General features: G+C 39.0%; 1 protein-coding gene across 2 annotated transcripts in view; it reads right to left on the bottom strand.

The window, feature by feature from the left end:
* The window catches only part of SLC9A7 (solute carrier family 9 member A7), a 66,729-nt gene that overhangs the window by 18,401 nt on the left and 28,970 nt on the right, over positions 1 to 19,358 (bottom strand). For both annotated transcript variants that reach the window (XM_077781517.1, XM_077781518.1), the window contains exons 2-12: positions 17,459 to 17,658; positions 16,076 to 16,153; positions 15,336 to 15,412; positions 14,593 to 14,705; positions 13,171 to 13,276; positions 12,737 to 12,883; positions 9,297 to 9,397; positions 8,880 to 8,968; positions 8,654 to 8,767; positions 6,737 to 6,848; positions 5,231 to 5,384 (exon numbers count right to left, since the gene is read on the bottom strand). In XM_077781517.1, the coding sequence (XP_077637643.1) occupies positions 5,231 to 5,384; positions 6,737 to 6,848; positions 8,654 to 8,767; positions 8,880 to 8,968; positions 9,297 to 9,397; positions 12,737 to 12,883; positions 13,171 to 13,276; positions 14,593 to 14,705; positions 15,336 to 15,412; positions 16,076 to 16,153; positions 17,459 to 17,658 (1,291 nt within the window). The remainder of the gene's footprint in view (positions 1 to 5,230; positions 5,385 to 6,736; positions 6,849 to 8,653; positions 8,768 to 8,879; positions 8,969 to 9,296; positions 9,398 to 12,736; positions 12,884 to 13,170; positions 13,277 to 14,592; positions 14,706 to 15,335; positions 15,413 to 16,075; positions 16,154 to 17,458; positions 17,659 to 19,358) is intronic.

Genomic DNA, 19,358 nt, shown 5'->3' with positions numbered 1-19,358 from the left:
AAGAAAATCCATACCAAATCAAAAAACACAAAACATACATGAACAATAATGGCAGAGCAATGACAAAGTGACCAAAAAAACCAAAATTAGCAACACCAGCAATTTATGATTGACATATCCAGTAATATTCTTCATTCATTCAGATCCTAGCTGGCAACACATCTGCATTAATGACAGACTACACCCCCCAGAAAACCAGATTCAGTAGCTCTCTTTGGTGCTGCACACAGACAGAGCCCATCTAAGATAATTCCTACCACTTCAGACCTGCACAAGGTCTGAAAGAGAGACATCACAGGAATCCATACATGTGTGAGAGGGGTCACCAACACTGCCTGGTGTCAGAGTGCTCCAAGTCAACTGGTAACAAGCACTAAATCACTCCATTGCTTTAACTAAAAATTGACGATCAATTTTTGATTTAATCTCCTGTCATAGCAGAGTCTGGTTTTACTCATTGCTTTGGCCTTTTCAGTTGGGTTTGTGAGGGCTTTTTAGGTGCAAATGAAAGCAATTTTGGGTTCCAGTATTTTTCACATAAATTCCTTATCAGCCTGTGGGGGTTTTCCCCCCAGATTTTTCCACAAAGGCATGTGTCAAGAACTGTATATTGCTTATGTGAAATAAAAACCCAGATGATCAGACATCCACAGAGGCCTCACTGTAGAAAAAGCAGGTGTACACACCCTGGTTGCAGGCTGACATCTTGACTAAATATTTAAGGCCATAACTTGTGATACAAAGAGCATGTACTCATCTAATCCTTGAATATCAAGGCAAATCCCAGGCTTTAGATAGCTTTGATTTGGATTCCAGGTTCAATAGCTCTTTTCCCATGCCAGCATACACTCTAGGTCAGAGTACTCTGCTCCCCAAGGCCATCAGTAAGATTGTTTTGCATGTACAGCAAAAACTAAAATTAAAAACTGCCCAATAACTTCCCTTCTATGACTTCTTTCTCTTTCCTGTATCTTTGCCAAGTTAGTATACTAAAGTTTTCCCAGATGTCTGTAATGAGTGCAGCATTTTTGGAAAATTTTAGCTATTTTGGAAGAGTTCAACAGTTTCTCAGAAGAAGGGCGAGAAAGAAGAGAACTCCCACCATCATGTTTTAAAAAATTAAAACCCAATCCCTAAAAACCTCTGGAATTAGGAAAAGTTGTCTCAAGTTGTTTATAGGATGCCTTTGGATATTTGTTTACTTCACCTAACCAAGATAATGACTCCTGAAAGGGCTGGCTGAGGCTTGCCAGAGCTTGTCAGTTCAACTCGTATCATCTATGTGCTCTAGATGTGTCTCAACCCAAATCCTTCAGTGTCTTCCCCACACTTTTTCTCTGTGGTGTGAATTGGTGTGTTTCAGAGAACAAGAAGAGAGAAAAGGAAACATGTCCCGTGCTTACTTCCAAAGGAAGAGTTAATCTCTTTCCCACTAAGGGAAAAGCCCAGAGGGGTGAGACTGGAGGCTTGCAGGCTGCACTGCCCCACTATTAAGGGAGATTCAAGACTGATGATGAAAAACTAGGGATTGGGAAAGAAGGAGGAAAACATAGAAACTAGGGAAAGACAACTGGAAGAAACAGTACAGAAAGATGGGCAAGGAAAAAGCTCACAACAGAGGGCAAGGGACAGCTCTGTGTCTGTGCATCTGTCTTCAAGGGCAGCAGAGGGTGGGTGAAGGCAGTGAAGGATCTAAGTAATACATTAATGGAAACAGGCTGCAAAACAGGAGGACATAACCTCCACCCCAGCCTGGAACACAGCATGAGGCTGGATCCCAGCAGCAGCACTTGCCTCCTGCCATTCCAGCACACCGAGGTGTGGTATGGAATGCACATTTTATCATTGCACCACCCTGGGTAAGGGAATGGAGTATAACCACCAAGGCAACACTTTAGCACCATCCCAGATAGGTAGTTCACCAAGCAGCTGGATGAGAGTTAATGTTTCCACATTTCTTTTTCAGTTTGCTCTTTTACAGGAAAAGAAAAAACACTAAATAGGAAGCTCTTTAAAGATTAGATATGCAAAGTTAGACATAAGGCACTAAATATCTATGTTGGTCTTGCCTGTGCAACCTTTAGCTTTTATGGTAAAAAAAACCTTAAATTATTGTAAAGTGTAAGGTATAATGCTTTGAGATTTATAAAAAGGTTTCTAAGTATAACTGAAATTACTTCATTAAAATGAGAAATAACTTCTGCATTTGCAGCAGGTTATGAAGGAGGGGAAGGCACTAATCCATGTGTTGCTTCATTCAACATGAAAAGAACCAAGTTACAAACCTCTAAAAAAAAATGGAAAACACAGTGTATTGCAATACAAATGCTAGGAGTTCCCTTTTTTCCTGTGACAGATAAATGAAACAAGAAGTCAGCTATTTTTTTGAAAAGAGGAATTTTGCCAGTGGTTTTGATTTACATAGCTCTCAAGTTTGCTGAAACTGTTAAAGCTTCAGCCAGGAAATTGTTTCTTTGTTTCGATCTTAAAGGATGAGTCTATATTTTTAATATCCAGGTCATGCTTTAGTTTCTAAGAAAAAAAAAATCTACTACTAAGAAAATGTAACTGTTTACCACTCAAATGTTGGATGTGTCTCACTGATAGTCAGCCAAGGAACTCTGACACATGATATCAATGTTTCTCTAGTTAACTCCAGTTAACACAGTTAACTCCAGTTTCTGGTGTTGGTTTTTAATTTTCTCAGTGTTAAGTGGCAGAAATCAAAAGCATTAAAAAATCCTGTTATATTTTTATTCAGATTTTGAAGCTGTGACCTCACTTTTCCAACCAGTTAACCAGTAAACTGAAGTTAAGTCTCTGCTACAAACCATAGGTCCTTTGCTTAGCTGTACATGAAAGCCTGGTCAGTGGTCTCTGGTAACTTACCCTAACTGAAAAGATACCTGCTCTTCCAAATATCTGAAATTTTCAGAACAACAAGAGGAGGCAGAGAATATTTGTTGCCTATTTTCCTCCTTATACTGCTTTTTACTTTACTAAAACTTCATTTTCATGGTAGCCTCTCTACCCTTTAGCTACTTTTAATATTTTGTATTGTGGGATGGAAGGGACCAACAGTAAGTAAAGAACCAAGCACACATTCCAAATGCTACACAACTAACAGTGTGGCCAGAAAGTGTGTGCCTCTTCCTCCAAGCCACAGCAGTGCAGTTCTGGATCCCTGTGTAGGCATTGCCTCTTGCACTCACAGCTGCTTCCCCATGAGCTCAGTGGTATCAGGCCAGGCTGACACTCCTGGCTGCAGTCAGCTCCCCAGCATGCTTAAATCATGCAGGCATCACCTCAAATAAGCCCCTTGGCTTTTGATGTCTGTCGTGGCTCCTCTGACTCGCCCAGACATGGGCCTTCTACAAATCCTGACGTTTATGTCCAACATACACATGGCATGAATTTTCTACATCCCTTCACTTCATCTAGGAAGCAAAACCACCTTTTATCTTGCAACACCTTTTCTGCTAAATAATCCTGCATGCGACCACTACTTATTTCCAGTCTCTGGCAATCGAATTTAATGGGCAAGTACCAAGGCTCAGCAAGCATCCTAGGGACAAGTTACCTACTGTACAGCCTCGGGACTGCATCAGCACTATGCGCTGCTGCTGAGGGAGGCACTGGGACAGCATCTCAGCTTCATCTCCTCCTGTTTGCTGCTTCCACTGAGTAGAAGTAGATGGAAAAGAGATAACTGGCATAATTTTATAATTCAGCTGGAAAATAATTTGTCTCTCGCTTTTTTTTTAAATCTGTACAATCAGAACTATTTTTCCCCCCAGCAGAAAATGTTCTAACCACTGAGTGTACCTCGCCGCCACCGTTTCTAACTCTCCATCAGCTGCACACGGCCGCCACCTCCTGGCACAAATCTGATTTCTTGTGGTCCCAGAGGGTGCCAGCTGTAAAAATGCTTCCTATGTAGAGTTCCATCGTTATAGATGTTATCCTTCCTTTGATAGGAAAGTTAACCCTTTATTTTCCATCAACCATGCCAAAAAAGTGACAGTTAAAATTACTGCTTACTCGCAAGGATGGGTAAAGATCCCCCTAAAACTACAGCTAAGCACTCAAAACTGTGCTTCAGTCAGCTACCTTTTGACAGTTACTTCTCTAGGAATGGTAGCATAGCCTTTCCAGCTGTTCTGCCTTGTTGGTCACACTAATCTTTCAGCCACACTATCCCCCAGCCACCTGGAGAGATAAGTCTGGAATGGATATGGGGTTAGTTCTCTCTGCCCACGGGAGCAGCTCATCAGCCAGGCTTATGGAGTCTCACTACTGAACTAGATTAGCTAAAGTGTATAATCTAGGATGCTTCTTGGTTTTGATGGAGGAGGGTGTGAGGAGAAAAAAAGCTGCTACCTAAGAATGACTTTGCATTTGGCCAAGGGTTGGGCCACATGCAAGAATTCATTCCTGTCCTGCTGATGACTGAAAGAGCCTTGTGGCAGAGGTAATGGTTGATTGCACTCAGGGCTTGTACAGCTTGTATTGTTTTAATTCCCCTCTATTTATCTCTGTATCCCAAACCACCAAAACTTCCAAAATTATAATATTCAACAATGATTGATTTGTAATTCTCTAGCACATCTCTTGAAAAATATTCTCAAATATGAAAGTACATGCAGTCAAAAGTACTAAGTATTAGCCAGGATTTATAGTCAGATATCTATAACATGCAATTTACCATTTTCACAGATCTCCTCAAAACAAGAGGAAACACACACTGAAGACCAGCAGTCTTAGATAACATCAGGTTTTGTTTAAAGTATGTTCACCTTAGCACAATCCAATAAAGAATCTACTGGACTTAAAAACCTTAACAGGCCCACTATGAAGAGCCAAAAGAAAAAAAACAGTCTTGAAGTTTATATGGAACTAGATTAATTCTTTCTTTTCAATATAGAGCTGCTTTATCAGGCAACACTATTTCATATTCTGCTGGACTGACATAGACTTAGATGTCTATTTGCAGAGCACCAGAACACCTTTAGGCTGAATCCCAGAAGCATCAGAACATTTTCTTCACCAGACTGCACTAGCACCTTCCTCTATAAAGTATCGTGTTCTAAATACCTACATATATAGATATGTGAATACTATGTTCTAAATGCTTCTAGCAAGTATCAAACAAGTTCTGTAGAACTATGCCAAAACAGCACAGCTGCCTGTTGAAAAGTGAAGTTTCCCCAGCACACAGCTGCATACCAACCTGATGTTCAGCCAGGACAGCATGGGGGTTGTACCTCCTCCAACAATCCACACAGTGAAAAACACGATGAGCAGAGTTGTTGAGAACATCATTTGGTGGGAGTAGGTAGCAGTATCTCGTATAGCCAGAGCAAATGCCATGGCTCCCCTGAGACCTATCAGAAATAATGAAACAGCACAGCTTCAGAAGTGCAGACATGACTGTGGACAGCATCTTCCCTTGCTCCCTCCCACAGAGTGTCAGGCAGAAAGCACTGGGCTCCAGAAGCTTTTAATTTCCTTAGATTCCCTGATAAATTATGCCCTGAGACAATTTACAACAGAATGTTCTAACTGTCCTGGTTTCTTATAACTTATAGAATCTACAAGTGCTGTGAAAAGGTGTAAATACTTCCAGAAACTAACAGGAAAGGAAGACAGAAACAAACAAGTTGTGAACAACAGCAAAACATTATGTAAGTTAAGCAGCTCCCTGAATTGGATGAAAATTCAGACTTTTCCAGTTGAATCCATAATTGGAATGTAAGCTCTTGGCCTGACATTTTTATCAGCTAGAAAAATATTCTAGTTAATTACATGGTCACAGGCAGACTATATCTTTCCTCCTCTCCTCTGCTCTCAGTTATGAAACTTCACTAGCAAGAACAAGCCATGGCATTGAACACCTGCAGATTTCTTATGCAGAGGAATCACAGGATGATTAAGGTTTTAAGGAACCCCTGGAGTTCATCTGATCCAATTCCCCTGTTTAAACAACCCCTGCTCCACCTGCAGTAGGCTGCACAGGACCATGTCCAGATGGCTTTTGAATATCTCCATAGATGGAGATGCCATAACCTCTCTGGACAATTTGTACAATGCTTGGACATAATAATAATAAATAAAATAAATAAACCTCATGTGTTCCAGTTTGTGCCCATTACCTCTGGGCCTGGCACTGGGCACCACTGAAAACAGCCTGGCTCTATCCTCTTTATACCCTCTTGTGTACAGAGGATTCCCTGGAACTTCTTCAGGATGCACATGTCTAGACACACAATACATAATTTGCCTTAAATTACAGACTTCAACAGTTATCTGTGTGACAGAAATTACAAGGCAATTTAAGTCAAATACCTTTGTCCAAGTAAATGGGAAAAGGCACCTATTTTCTCATCAGGTATCTCTTTCTGCACAACATGAACATCACCTCAGCTAGAAATAACCTTTTGGAAGAGATATATCCCAATTTTCCCATGTCCTTCACAAGCACTTCAAATTAAAATGGTCTATTCCCAACATGAGGTGCTGCCTGCTGTGAGCAGGTAGCATTTCAAGATGATACCCACCCCAGACATGGCACAGTTTCTGTAAAGGCTGAAAGACATATGATGGCATGCTGCAACAATCAGTAAAGCCTTCCCTTTAGGATGCATGAATATGGATCACAAAAACAGAAGGTAGCAAAGTCAATTGCTTATGAGTTAAAATTAAGACTTTTTGCATTGCCCAGAATTTTTGCTCTTACCTGAAAACATCATCATATGCTGAAAGCTCCAGCTGATCTTATGCCTTCTGCCCAAATTCAACAAGAAGGAGAGGGGGTAGATATGTGCAGCTCTGCCCAAAAAGATTGCAACCTGTTTGCAGCTGAGGGTTAAGGATTTCTTTTTCCTGAGGTATACAGTTTTTAGTACCTGGCTTTAACATGAAGCTTTTGTTTTAGTGAGATATTCACATCATGATATCAAGTGTTCTTCCTATAGCTGTGTATATAAAGCAGACTTTCCCCAATTTTATGTAACTTGTGCATTCGAGAGCAATTGCACAAAATGCAAATTTTTACTAAGATAACTAATTTTTTAGATGCACAGTGAAATTATACCTAGTATTAAAATGACCAATTGTACAAATGAAGACCTTACTTTGAGAATTCACACTTTAAACAATTATCACTAGCAGCATTCAATTTTGAGTTTTGGAGTAACAGAAACACAACTCTGTATACAGAGGGGAAGCCAACTTAAGACCAGCAAGTGGCCACCCCATTATGACTCCTGCAGAGGCAAAATATCCTAATGGCTAGCAAACACCAGTACAGAGTTACTAAGAATATAAATCCAAAAGCCATTTGTCAGCACTAGAATGAAGTTGAAAAAGAATAGTGAAAGTATTGCAGAAATTCATGACAGTAGGTGGTAAGCATCCCCATTGTGATGCAAAACATCCAGTGGCTCCAGTGAAGAAGCAGAAAGCTGAAAACACTCTCCACTGTATAAGGAACACTTAGGGAAAAATTAGAGTGGTGGGCTGAAATCCTGTAAAATGCCAACACGGCCAGAAGCCAAGCAAACACTGATCATTTGCTGCTGGGATGGGAACATTAGAAGAATAATACTTCTCCCATGAAAAAGAAAGAGTATAAGAGCTCTAGACACCACTGGGTTGTTGTCATAACTAAAGTAAAGCAATACTGTCAGCAGGGAATATCTCTAGAAAAATCAGATTTTGATTATTACTTTGTACAATAACCCTTGCACAACTATTCCAAGCAATTTTATACCAGTCCTTTTGAGGACTGCAGAAATCAGACACCAAAAGCAATCAAGACTAATGTATGCAAGAATAATAGCTAAGATTTTGCCAAGGACGCTGAGGCTCTAGCTGTGTCTTTACAGTCCAGCCTTTCACTTTCAACAAGGGGTGATGTCCCTACATTTCACCCCTGCAAGTTGTTCACTCAGTGGGGACCACAGGTCTTGAGTAAAACACCAGTGCTAGTATTAGTTGCCCTCCTCACAAAGGTAGAAAAGCACTCAAGAGACAACATGTAAGCAGAGCTTACATGAATGTGACTACTAACAAGTGTTCAGTTCTGGGGAATTTGAGAGTCAGGTACCAAGTCAACCAGAGACAATTGCAGAACCTTTAATTGTGTACCCTTCATGTAATGGTCTGTACCGCAGTTCAGTTCCTTTCTCCTCCCATCACCTGAGATGCTGACCTCTAGGGAATTGCTCAATGATCTATTCACTCACATTCCTATTTATGTATTTGAAGTTTGCCCCTTAATTCTCAAGGGGCCTCTGGAAGTGGAGAGAAAAATTAATCCTTTTCTAGGTCTCCAAAGTTCAGATACAAGAACAACACAAGCAGTGTTGGCTGTCAATAGCCAGAGCACACAGTAAAGCATATTCATTTATTTATTTAGTGAAATGATATAGCTTCTAACATTCAGGTACAGAGGCAACAACCATGTGGCACAGAGGCCATAGAGCTTTGATGTAAGGTGTAACCAAAGATTTTTCTCAAAATTATTGTTGCCTGCAAGGCATTATGAAAACTTAGGCCAGCCACCATTCTCTGTTTGGTAAAGCAACAGACATCACAAGTTTTTTGGCACATAAGAAAATAGAGAAACCTCACACAATGTGAAAAAGGATACAAAAGCTCCAATAATGAAAACTGGGCTGAATATGTGCTTCTGGAAAGTAAACAGTGCCAAGCCCATATAAGAAAATATGAAGTTCTCAGCCAGGAAATGCAACACCTCAAAGAGCTAGAGAGAAAACCATCACATGTTAAAGGCTGAGTGCAAAAGATGCTGTAAAAACAAAAGTACATGGACTACTACAGAAATGCACTGTATAAAAGGTAAAAGACATTCTTGCCTGCTTAGTGCGGCTTCTTGATTCAACTGACAAGTTATTGTATGTATAATGTGCCTGGGTAATTCCACAGAAGAGGACAGCCACCACACCTGTGTACAGAACAACATGTAAAAATCAGCCTGTTTAGTGCCAGCTCACCACACTTTCCCTTCACAAGCTCAATTTAATTTATACATAATTCTTATCCTTAAGATTTTATGATTCTTCCATTCAAGTGATTGAGATACCAGGTTAGGGATACGGTATCTGAACCAAACCATTGCCTTTGCTACACAGTCAGCTGCAACTTCAACATGGAACAGAAGGCAAAAAACCTTAACAACCCAGCTTTAGGCACAAACATATTTCTCATTGAAAAGCTTTAATGATAAAATAGCTGCTGAGATGGACTTCTGTGCTTGAATCCAAGCAACTCACCAGTAAATCCACAAGCTTCTGCAAGCAAGAAAGTGCTCCAGGACATCAAGAAGAAGAGAGCCGTTTCCAGCAGGGGGAAGCAGTGCAACTTGGTAAACTTTGTCACGTTAAGTCATTTGTTAAGGAATCAAAAAGAAATCCTTTGGCTTCTCTGTTCCCAGTACTTCTGAAAAACACTTTTATATACTAACAGTGCATACTTCTTGGAAAACAAAACTTTTGATGCTGAAAAAATGTGAATTCCAACACATCAAGGCAAACTTCATGCTCAACTTGCAACAATCAGTTCTGATTACTTTTGTTTTATATCCATAGCATAAAATGTGGCTCCACCTCTTAGAAGTAATATTATATTATTCCATGGTTCCCTTTGAAATGCTAGCAAGGAAGGGATATTTCCCTGCTATTCCTTTTAGATTGTGTGTGCCTTGGCTTTTCAGGGGATTGGTGAGGGAATGATGTTTTGTTCCCCCTGCCAACCTCAACTATAAGTTGCACTCCCACCTTCAAATAAAACATAGAATGCATTCAAAAGCATTTAATTTACAGAGCTGTTCTTGACTACAGCAACCCTAAGATGAACAAGAACTTTTCTTCTCAGATTTTTTAATAAATCTTTTCCAGCAAGTGTGGCTACTTCAGTACTTTTAAGGCAAAGCAATTACTGCCTACAAAATGTATTTCCTCTCCTTGTGCTGATATGTTTTAGAGAAAAGGCCACCTCAGAGCAGCTCAGTCTTTCAAAGGAAAGAAAAAACAATTCGTCTTGCAGAGGAGAGCAAAACCTGAGGAGCATCAAAGCATACACTGAATTAACAATTCATACAGCTCTGAAGAAGCAGAACAGATTTCGGTAGAGTTAAATTTAGCTCTTCACACACAACGAAAAAAGTTGTTCATCTATTTATAGAATCCTTTAGGTGCTTTTTTTTTACCTAAGCACTACTCTGGCAGCAGGTAAACACTGAACAGCATGCTATGTCTGTGGTGCAAACAGCTGTGCACAGTTCATATGAAGGCAACCAGTACCAGCTCTCCACTCACACCTACTTCTTGCTGACATTCTCTTCTGACTTGGACTAGGGCAGACATATATTCCAGACACACCTTCAGCCATGACCTTACTTTGTTAGAAGTTTGCTCTCAAAACAAAGCCCAGACAATCATTTAAAAAAAATTAAACACCATGTTGGCATAACATCAAATATAAAATGCAGCATACTTTTTAGACAGCTGTTAATTCTGCAAAGAAACCACCTCTAAAACTTTTGAGCTCATTTGAATTCCTCCTCACCACTTCCCCCAAACAGATCTATTTTCTAAAATCATGCTTCGGAAGCAGTAATATCCACCATAACAAAAACTTTCCCCACAGAGTAATCAGATAATCCCAGTGTCTGGATCAAGGGACATTCATGGATGCCTAAGGAAACTGGATAGCCACAGCACTCCATGGGAGAGGAAGAAGTTGAACCTTGTCCCCCTGAAGTTAGACAAGGGATCCTGTCAGAGCCAGTTCCTTATTTCCAGTCTTTTCTGGCAGTTTTGTGAATCAAACTGTTTATTCCCCTTGCTGTTATTATAAGTAACCATACCAAAATAATTAATTAAATATGAATTTAGAACCTTTGCTCATCATTTTGGAGGAAGATCAAGGTGAGAGGCAAGAAAAAAAAAGTTTTATTATTTCATATAATTGATCAAATTGAAATGTTAGCTGAAACTGAATTATTTTTTTTTCTTAACTATTTTCTTTATTTGTTAGACATGGTTTTGTATTTCACATCTTTTCAATCAGTCAGATGCTGCTATTTAGTAAAAATATACAATGTGGTACTATAACAACTATTTTTTAAAAACCACAGACAGCTTGCTGAAAGCCAGAATAAATCCTTGTACATTATCTGCATAATTTGGAAACCAAGCATTCTATCTATTCTCAAAGGACAGTGCATGACTGCATGAAACCTTTTACTCAAAGAGGTACAGGTATAGGTACTTCACACTATAGGAATATTAACTTAATCCTTAATTTATGGGTACTAATCAAGTATGAATAGTAAAAGGCAAATTTTTTTTGCTTCTACAGCATTGCATAACATTAAGGATGTTTCCAAAATAAAATAGTCATATAATTAAACAAACAAGGAAAAAGAACATCACAAAACTAAAACAGAACAAAAAGAAAAATATTCCCACCACACACACAAAATGCCACCCCAGAGGCTTTGTTCTGAACAGCCTCACATCACCTTCCTGAGCACAACCATTAGAAAAAGCAAGGATTGGTTGCTGCTTTAGAAGCATAACTTTACAAAGTGGATCTGAAGGCATTTCAGCCTTAATTAGTATCCAACCAGCAAGCCAAAACCCACAACAACTGCATTTGAGTAGTGAGAGCTATGGATGGCTGCTGGTAGCCTAAAAGCCAGAGGAAGAATTGTGGTTCTGGGTCACATAAATTGCAGATCAGTGGAACTGAGACTGAACATTAAAGCATCAACAGCACATCTTCCCCATTATACTTAAAGGGTTTCCATCATGCAGACTTGTCAGGCAGTTCTGCATAGTGTGTGTATATAAGATACAGTTCAGACAGTTCTGCTTCAGAGTCACAGGTTCATGATCCCTGTACAGAACAGCACATTTTACCCCTTTCAGGTCAGGGTTCAGAAGCCCAGACACATCAGAGCAGCCTGGGATATGTACAAAAATGGCCATACTAGTCTGTCAGAAAGCAAAGACTTCATTTGGTTCCTGAAGGAGCATCATGACTCCTGGAGTAGGTCAGGCTGAAGGTCTACTACCTGAGCCTAAAACAAGACCCACACAAATTGCATGCTAAGCACCTCAGAAATCTAACCAAATAACAGCAACAGGGATCAAGAGAACAGCATAGATCATGCAAGGCACATCATGTTATTGAGTTAAACTCTCATTGAGAATTGAGATACAATCTTATCCAAGATGTATGACATCAGATTTCTGGAAGGAAAAAAAAAAAAAAAAAAAAAAAAAAAAAAAAAAAAAAAAGCAGGACTCAAAGAATGCTGTGGGGGTCAGAAATAACAGAGATTTTGCTGAAGGTAGAATCAAATACCATTTATCACAGGAGATGTCTTTCAAGACTATAAAACTATGTTTTATAACTCCATAAAAAGAAATTAAGCATTATTAGGACACGCCTGTTTAATGCCCTTCCTTGGTTTGTTGCAGCAACACCACTAAAATTTCTACTATGGCCTCAATTTGTTGGAAAGAATTGATTTCTGTGAGTACCTATAATGTCTTTCTATAGAAAAGAAGTCAAATGAATACTTATCATATCTTCATGCTCATAATTAAACAAGCTAGAGTCAATTCTGCTACAATGGGAAAAAGGAAAGCCCTGATAATATCTACATGTGCTATTTCTGTTGTAATAACCAAATATGGAAAAGGATATCAGAGCTGTCACAACTCCTGTCACTGCTCCCATCATGAAAGAACCACTGAATATTCCCAGGAAAACACCAACAGACTTGAAAAATGCTGCAGCATCAAAAGCATGGGTATTTTCACCTGTTGGCTGGTAAGCAACTATAGATCTAGAAAGAGAGAACACAATGACAAGTTAGAAGTGATATCAGGAAAGATATTTTTGTAACAACACTACCTGAGCAACAGGGAGACAATCCCATGCTGAAGGCATGTGTGTCATTCTGGCCTATATATGCATTAGGGGCCTTGGAAAATGTTTGGAATGGTTATCAATCCAGTTAAAGGCAATCCATTTAAACTTGAAATAATGTTTCTCAAAAAAAAAGCATTTATTTTAGACAAGTGCCAAAAGCAATTTAGTAATTTCAGAGTAGAAATTCCCATAGTAACTTACGAGGATAATACAATGGCAACAGCGTCATTCAACACGCTCTCTCCAAACAGAAGGGCATAGAGATCGACATCAGCATGCAGCTCATTAAATATTGCTAGCACGGTAACTACAGAAAGAAAAGATGAAAACAACACTGCAATGACTACATGAGCTGTGGAGCAGACTTTCCAATTTGGCTAAAGGAAGAAAATGCAGGAAGTGAAGTGCAGGATCAAAACTAAAATGGGAAACCTTAGTCATGTTTACCTACAAGTAAGCAATTCCTCCATCAGTTTTACACCAGCTCCATTAAGAGGTGGCTCTTTTGTCCTCCCACCTGCACAGCGCTCATAGCAAGGCCCCCATGATCAAGGGGCATGGGGCAGACAAAGTCCTTCTACCAAAGCCCTGTATTATTTTAGAACATCTTCCATTTAAGACAGTAAGCAAAATGTTGTGCAGCTCTTCCTGCTTTTAAAAGCTGGTATGGATTGTTGACATAGGTTTATTATTTCAGCCATTGTAAAATAGTACAAGTTATCCTAAGTGTTCCCTAAGTATCCATTATGCCACAGGTGTGAATTTCCACATAATTTAAAAAGGACAAGAGTGCTAAATATTTATAATCATTCTCCCAAGAAAATTCTGAGATGAAAGACCATGATCTTGAAGTTGTTCCCATAATATGCACTTCAAAAAATCACATGGTGATTTTTTGCATAAATTGTATGCAACCACCAGCTGTTCAGAGCTCAGCTCAATCACAGGAGCTACTTCCCATTTTCACACTAATCACCACTAGGCACCTCAAATAAACTGCTTTAAATGTCAAGCTTCATACTTCAGCACTCCCCACCCTGGCACCTGACCTTTGCCAGCCCTACAAACTGATCTGTCAAGTGGAGACTTCAATGTGATCCTGCTTGACTCTGAAGGATGTCTACATTGTTTGGGCAAAAGATGAAATTACTTGGCCAGAAAAGGATTCTTCTGCCCTAACTTATAAAACATGAAGTTTATTTGAAAGAGGAAAAGAAAATCCCCCACCTAAAGACTCTAAAAGCTTCAAATATTGCTCTTAAATTTCCTAGCCCCAAGCAATGTAGCTGAAGAAGGAAGTCCTGCTATCCCAAAAATGCAATAATTTCATCTATTTTGTTGCACAATTAACAATAAACCACTTAACAAAAAACATATTTAAGTATTTGAAAAGGAGGAGTGTTAGACTTTTCTCCAAATATACTATGATGTCATGCCAGTTTAGTCACAAATCAGCAGAGAACAGTTTACAAAATGTTTTTCAAAATGAATTTGCATGTATTGCAGAGAAGAGGTTCAGAGATGCTAATAACATAACTGAAAATAGAGTTCTGTTAATATGCAGCTGAAAATCCTAACAATAGCGTTATTTTGGAAGTTTATTAAAAATGTTCATCAAGCTACCTGGATCAGTGGCAGATATTATCGCTCCAAAGAGGAGGCAGTCTGTATAATAGAATTTATCAGACAGCTGACCCACCAACTTCATTAGTTTCACAACCCCATACATGAGATTCCTGAAGAGAAAGAAGATAAAACATTCCAAGTCAAACAATATGGTGCCTTTCAGTCAGGCCAAGGGAAAGCACAAACAACAATATTTCAGACAGGCTTGTTTATGCTACAGCTCAGTGGGACACTGCCACAGTGTAGCACAAAGCTCTCAAAGTGAACTTTCCTCTTTTCCCTGTGAAGCAAATCAAGCAATGTATGATCCAGAAGACATAATATAAAACCAGTAAATCTGAAATCTTCACACAATTAGCACAGAGTCTACATGTTTCTTCCATTTCCACAAAGTTCTCTCTGCTCAAAATTCCCCTAGAACTATTTCTCCCAGCACAAAGGCCAAAAGCTCTGAGGTAAGAATAATCTACAATAATAGATTACTTCTCTAGTGAATTTTTGAGAGACAAGTCAAGGTCACCAATACAATTCAGGATTTCTGTTAATCAGAATATCCATATAAAAGACACAGTAATATGAGCAGGATAAGAGATTGCAGGCAAGCAAATCAACATGACCAGTTATCTTAAACTAAATGTGTGTGTATATACATACATAAAATATATATATGTAGGCAAAGAGAGAGAGTGTTTATCAGCTTAAACTTTAGTGTAGAGAGGAACTGATATCAGTTTACTTACCCAATAATAAAACAAGACACTGCTGTTCCTAAAAAGGCATAAGCCAAAATGGACCCCAAATTCCTGAAAAAGTGTCTCTGCACAAGAAAAAGAGGTTTATATACTTCAGAAAAGTTATATTGCCCATTCAGAACCATGTAGCACACTACTTCATTTGTATCAATAGAGAGAAATACACTTCTATTTCAGAGAAACATTTCAATTACTGCTATGTAAATTCAATCTAACTTCAATAAATTGAATAAACCAGATCTGTGCCATGCATTAGACCCTACATGTAGCTTACTGACAGAAGGCTTATTGACAGAAACCAGCACCAATTCATGGTGTCTTCAAGCAAGATCACAATCTGGGCCCTACTGCCATTAAGGGTCTGGCACATCTTCACTGGGATTCAGGATTAGGTCTGCCTCTCAGCATAATTTATTATTGCATTTTGGACATTTGAGAAGGACCAAAACAATTCATAACAGAACATCTTTTACTTTAAATGAAACTGATATCAATGTCTGGCTAAGTTCAAAGGAAAATAAATCAGCAAAATTAAGTAAAGTTTAATACATTTTTACTCAAAAATATATGTATTTTCTCTTAAAACAATATGACCTAACCATCTCTGGAGGAAATGAGATTTTTCTTACTGTAAGTAAATGCCTGAAAGGAGACTACAATCCTGACCAAATCAGCAATCTTTCATTTTAAAAAAAGGATCTATTCTCCTCAGAAGATATTGCACTTACTTTTTTCAGGCTATAACCAGCATGAAAAATAATAGGAGGCAATAGAATGTTGAAGAACACTTCTGGGTCAAATGTTACCTAAAAGATAAAATATGAAATTTCAATTAGAAACAGACATACACAAATTGTTGGGACTTTTTTCTTCATTCATTTTCTGACAACAAGTATTTATGGTTGTTGAAATAGATAAGTTGAGCCTCTAAAACATTGGACAGTTCTATTTGTACATAGCAGCAAAAAGCTGCAGCTCTTGTTGGTAAATAGCATCTAGAAAGAACATGCATTACATCGTGATCTGGCAGCAGTCCAAACACAGTCTCCTATTTTAAAGAAAAAAATTCTAAAATTATGCTGGAAAAGATCTCTCCTATTGTGATACCTGATATTGGTATAGCTGCATATGAAATGCTATTTTAGCTTACTTTTTTGTGCAAATTTAGCCACTGAATAGTTAGTGTAAGCCTGGCAAATGAGATACAAGACTGGTCTTCAGAAATTTGGATCATACACCTCTTCCATGTATTTCAGTAGAAGTTCCACATATCCATGAAGGACTACACTACACTAAAGAACAAAAAATAACATTTTAAATGCAAACAGAAGACCCTCACACATATGACAATAACTAGGCTCTCTTCACCTGCTGCCTAAGCCCAGGTTAGAAGACAAACACTACAACTGTGCCCTCCCAGAGCAGTACTCATTTCCTTGAGATACCTACTGCAGACAGATACACATAGACAGCTAAGCTCTCTTCATAATCTGCAGAAAGAAGTAATTTTAGATCACAATCCTATGCTTCTAAGTCTAGCTTTGATACACACAAAAGGTGATTAATTCCTGACACTGAATAAAAAAGCAAATAACACATCTGAATAACTGCTGATAAGTGAATTTTACTTCTAACACCAGACTGTCTCATTTGCTGGTTTATTGGGTGGAAGCAGTAACTATTTCCTGACAATACGCAGATTTTAAAACCCTGGAAAAAAACAAAACAAACAAAAAACCCACAAACAAACAAACAAACAAAAAAACAAGGAACAATCACTTTGCACTAAGAAATTATCATTTTCCTTATATTGCATTTATACAAAGCAGCACAAGGCCTTTTTTTCTTTTTTTCTGTTCAGCTGGTCTCTGTGAATTCTACAGATACAGAGTTAAGTCTTCAAACCAAGGCCTTTAGGACAGCACTACATACATGTAACAGAGCACAGTTTCTCCAGCAGTGGTATAATACAGAAGGTGGTTTTGAATGAAGCATTAAAGTGCTGTTGCTGTTGACACTACTTAAGGTTCAAACGGTATGGAGGGAGGAGAGAGGGAAGCACAGATAAAGGAGAAATACTTAGTCAGTCATGCAAAATGGTGTAGCCTCACCTTTCTCAACATGTCATTCTGCTCCACGTTGTGGATCTTGCCAGGGCTGATTTCCCCTTTGAGCGTGTACTCGAAGAACTTGCCGCTGACGTTGACCAGCAGGGTGGTGAAGGGCCTGTCCTCCTGCGAGCAGCTGAATGGTTTGTCATGGCCACTCGTGGAGGGAGTCCCGTACCTCAGGATCACCCCAACTATGAGTCCTGGAAGAGAAGTAAAAACCTATGAGCCTGATCTGCTACTCCTGCATTTTACAAGTATCAAACATTATCCAAGGGATCATGCATGAACTTTACAAGTATATGGGCATCATAAACACGTTGAAGTGAATTGTTACTATCAGTTTGCTGCAGAGGAAGAGAGGCTCTGATCACATCAAAACTACCAGTGGATCTGAAGTACCTGCTACCTGACTGAAGTGACAAACAAAAGGTTCCATTTCAGTTTTTGTCTTCTTCACCCTCATTCACACCTCAAAAGTGTAAAACCCCTGTCACATGAGAGGCCGGACATAACAAATGCATTTCACCAGCCTTAGGACAGAACCGAGCAAACACTATTGCCAGAAAACAATGACTGCTGAAAACATGTGACAGTAACTGATCTGGAATTGTGATGTTTGCCATATTATTTTATGGCTGCAGCAAGAACACAGTTTTTAGTCTTATAGTTCTAGGCAAGTAAACAATGCCTGTTGCACAATCTTCTGTTTACTCCACAAACTTTAAAACTAGGACAGATGACATGCACAAAGAAGCCACTATATGTCATTTGCAAGCATTCTCTACATAAACAAAAATAAAAGAAGGTGTAAGTGAGCAATCATAAGAGGCCCAGGATTCAGGAATACAGGACAAATCGCTTAGGCAGCAGAGAAAATCCAGCCAGAAAAGACTATTAATAACAAATGCACCAGACACAGTAACAAAAATAATTTGTAACTTAATGCCAGGGGGCTGGAGAAGCACAAAGTTCTAACGGAGCACCATCCTCTTATAATATACTAAGAAAAGAACATCTGCAGAGAGAACATATAAGAACGGTAAAAGTGGTTTTGGTCTGGTAAGTAAACAAATTGATACCCACTTACTAAACGCTCCCCTGTTGGCTTAGGATGATCTGCAATTTAATCCTTGTTCCAGACAACTGCAAGATGAAGATGGATGTTTGGTGCTTTTGCTCACAAGTCATAGTCAGTGTTGGATTTGCTCCCTGTGACCCTCCCTCTGCATCCAGTTTCCCCAGAGAGTAAATTAAGCTCACAGGTAGTAACCAAAAAATAAACGAGGTAAAACAAACCAAAAATCTACTATGCATGACAAAAACATAGGGCAAAGAGTAACTAAGCTGCATCCCCAAAAAACCAACCAAAGAAGTACACCTCAAGTCCATACAAACAAAACTTTTAATGCAAGAAGATACAGCAGGTAGCAGCGGTGACACTAGTGGGAGGCTCATCTCCAGCCTTCCTTCTCTAAGAACAGAGCAGCAACATGATAATTCCAAAGTACCTGGAATATTAAGATACATTTTATTTAGAAAAGGGAAGTACATACTCAGAGAGAACACTGGAAGAGATCTCCTAAACAAGATATTTCTACTTACTGAAATTTCAATGCTAACAATTCAAAAACACAGATTTATAGAAGTATCTGCTAACACCACCAGAGCACTTTGCAGCTATATATGATGGATGAGGCAGAAACACAGCTCTGCACAAAGTGACAGGTTACAGCCAGTCACCTCCAAGCCACTTGCACTACCAGTTAAAGCTACAGACCCCTTCACCAACCCAGCCAGGCGAGCAGCCTAAGATTTCTGCTGCTCTCACCCTACTCACAGCTAGGAAAGGCTACGCTCACAGAAGACATCAGGAAGACTGACTGTGGTAAAAATTGATCTA

Source organism: Lonchura striata, chromosome 2, assembly GCF_046129695.1.
Source record: "Lonchura striata isolate bLonStr1 chromosome 2, bLonStr1.mat, whole genome shotgun sequence".
In the NCBI taxonomy this organism is placed as follows: Eukaryota; Metazoa; Chordata; class Aves; order Passeriformes; family Estrildidae; genus Lonchura; species Lonchura striata.
Note: the sequence above shows the minus strand (reverse complement) of the source record. Positions and strands in the feature narration are given on the sequence as shown.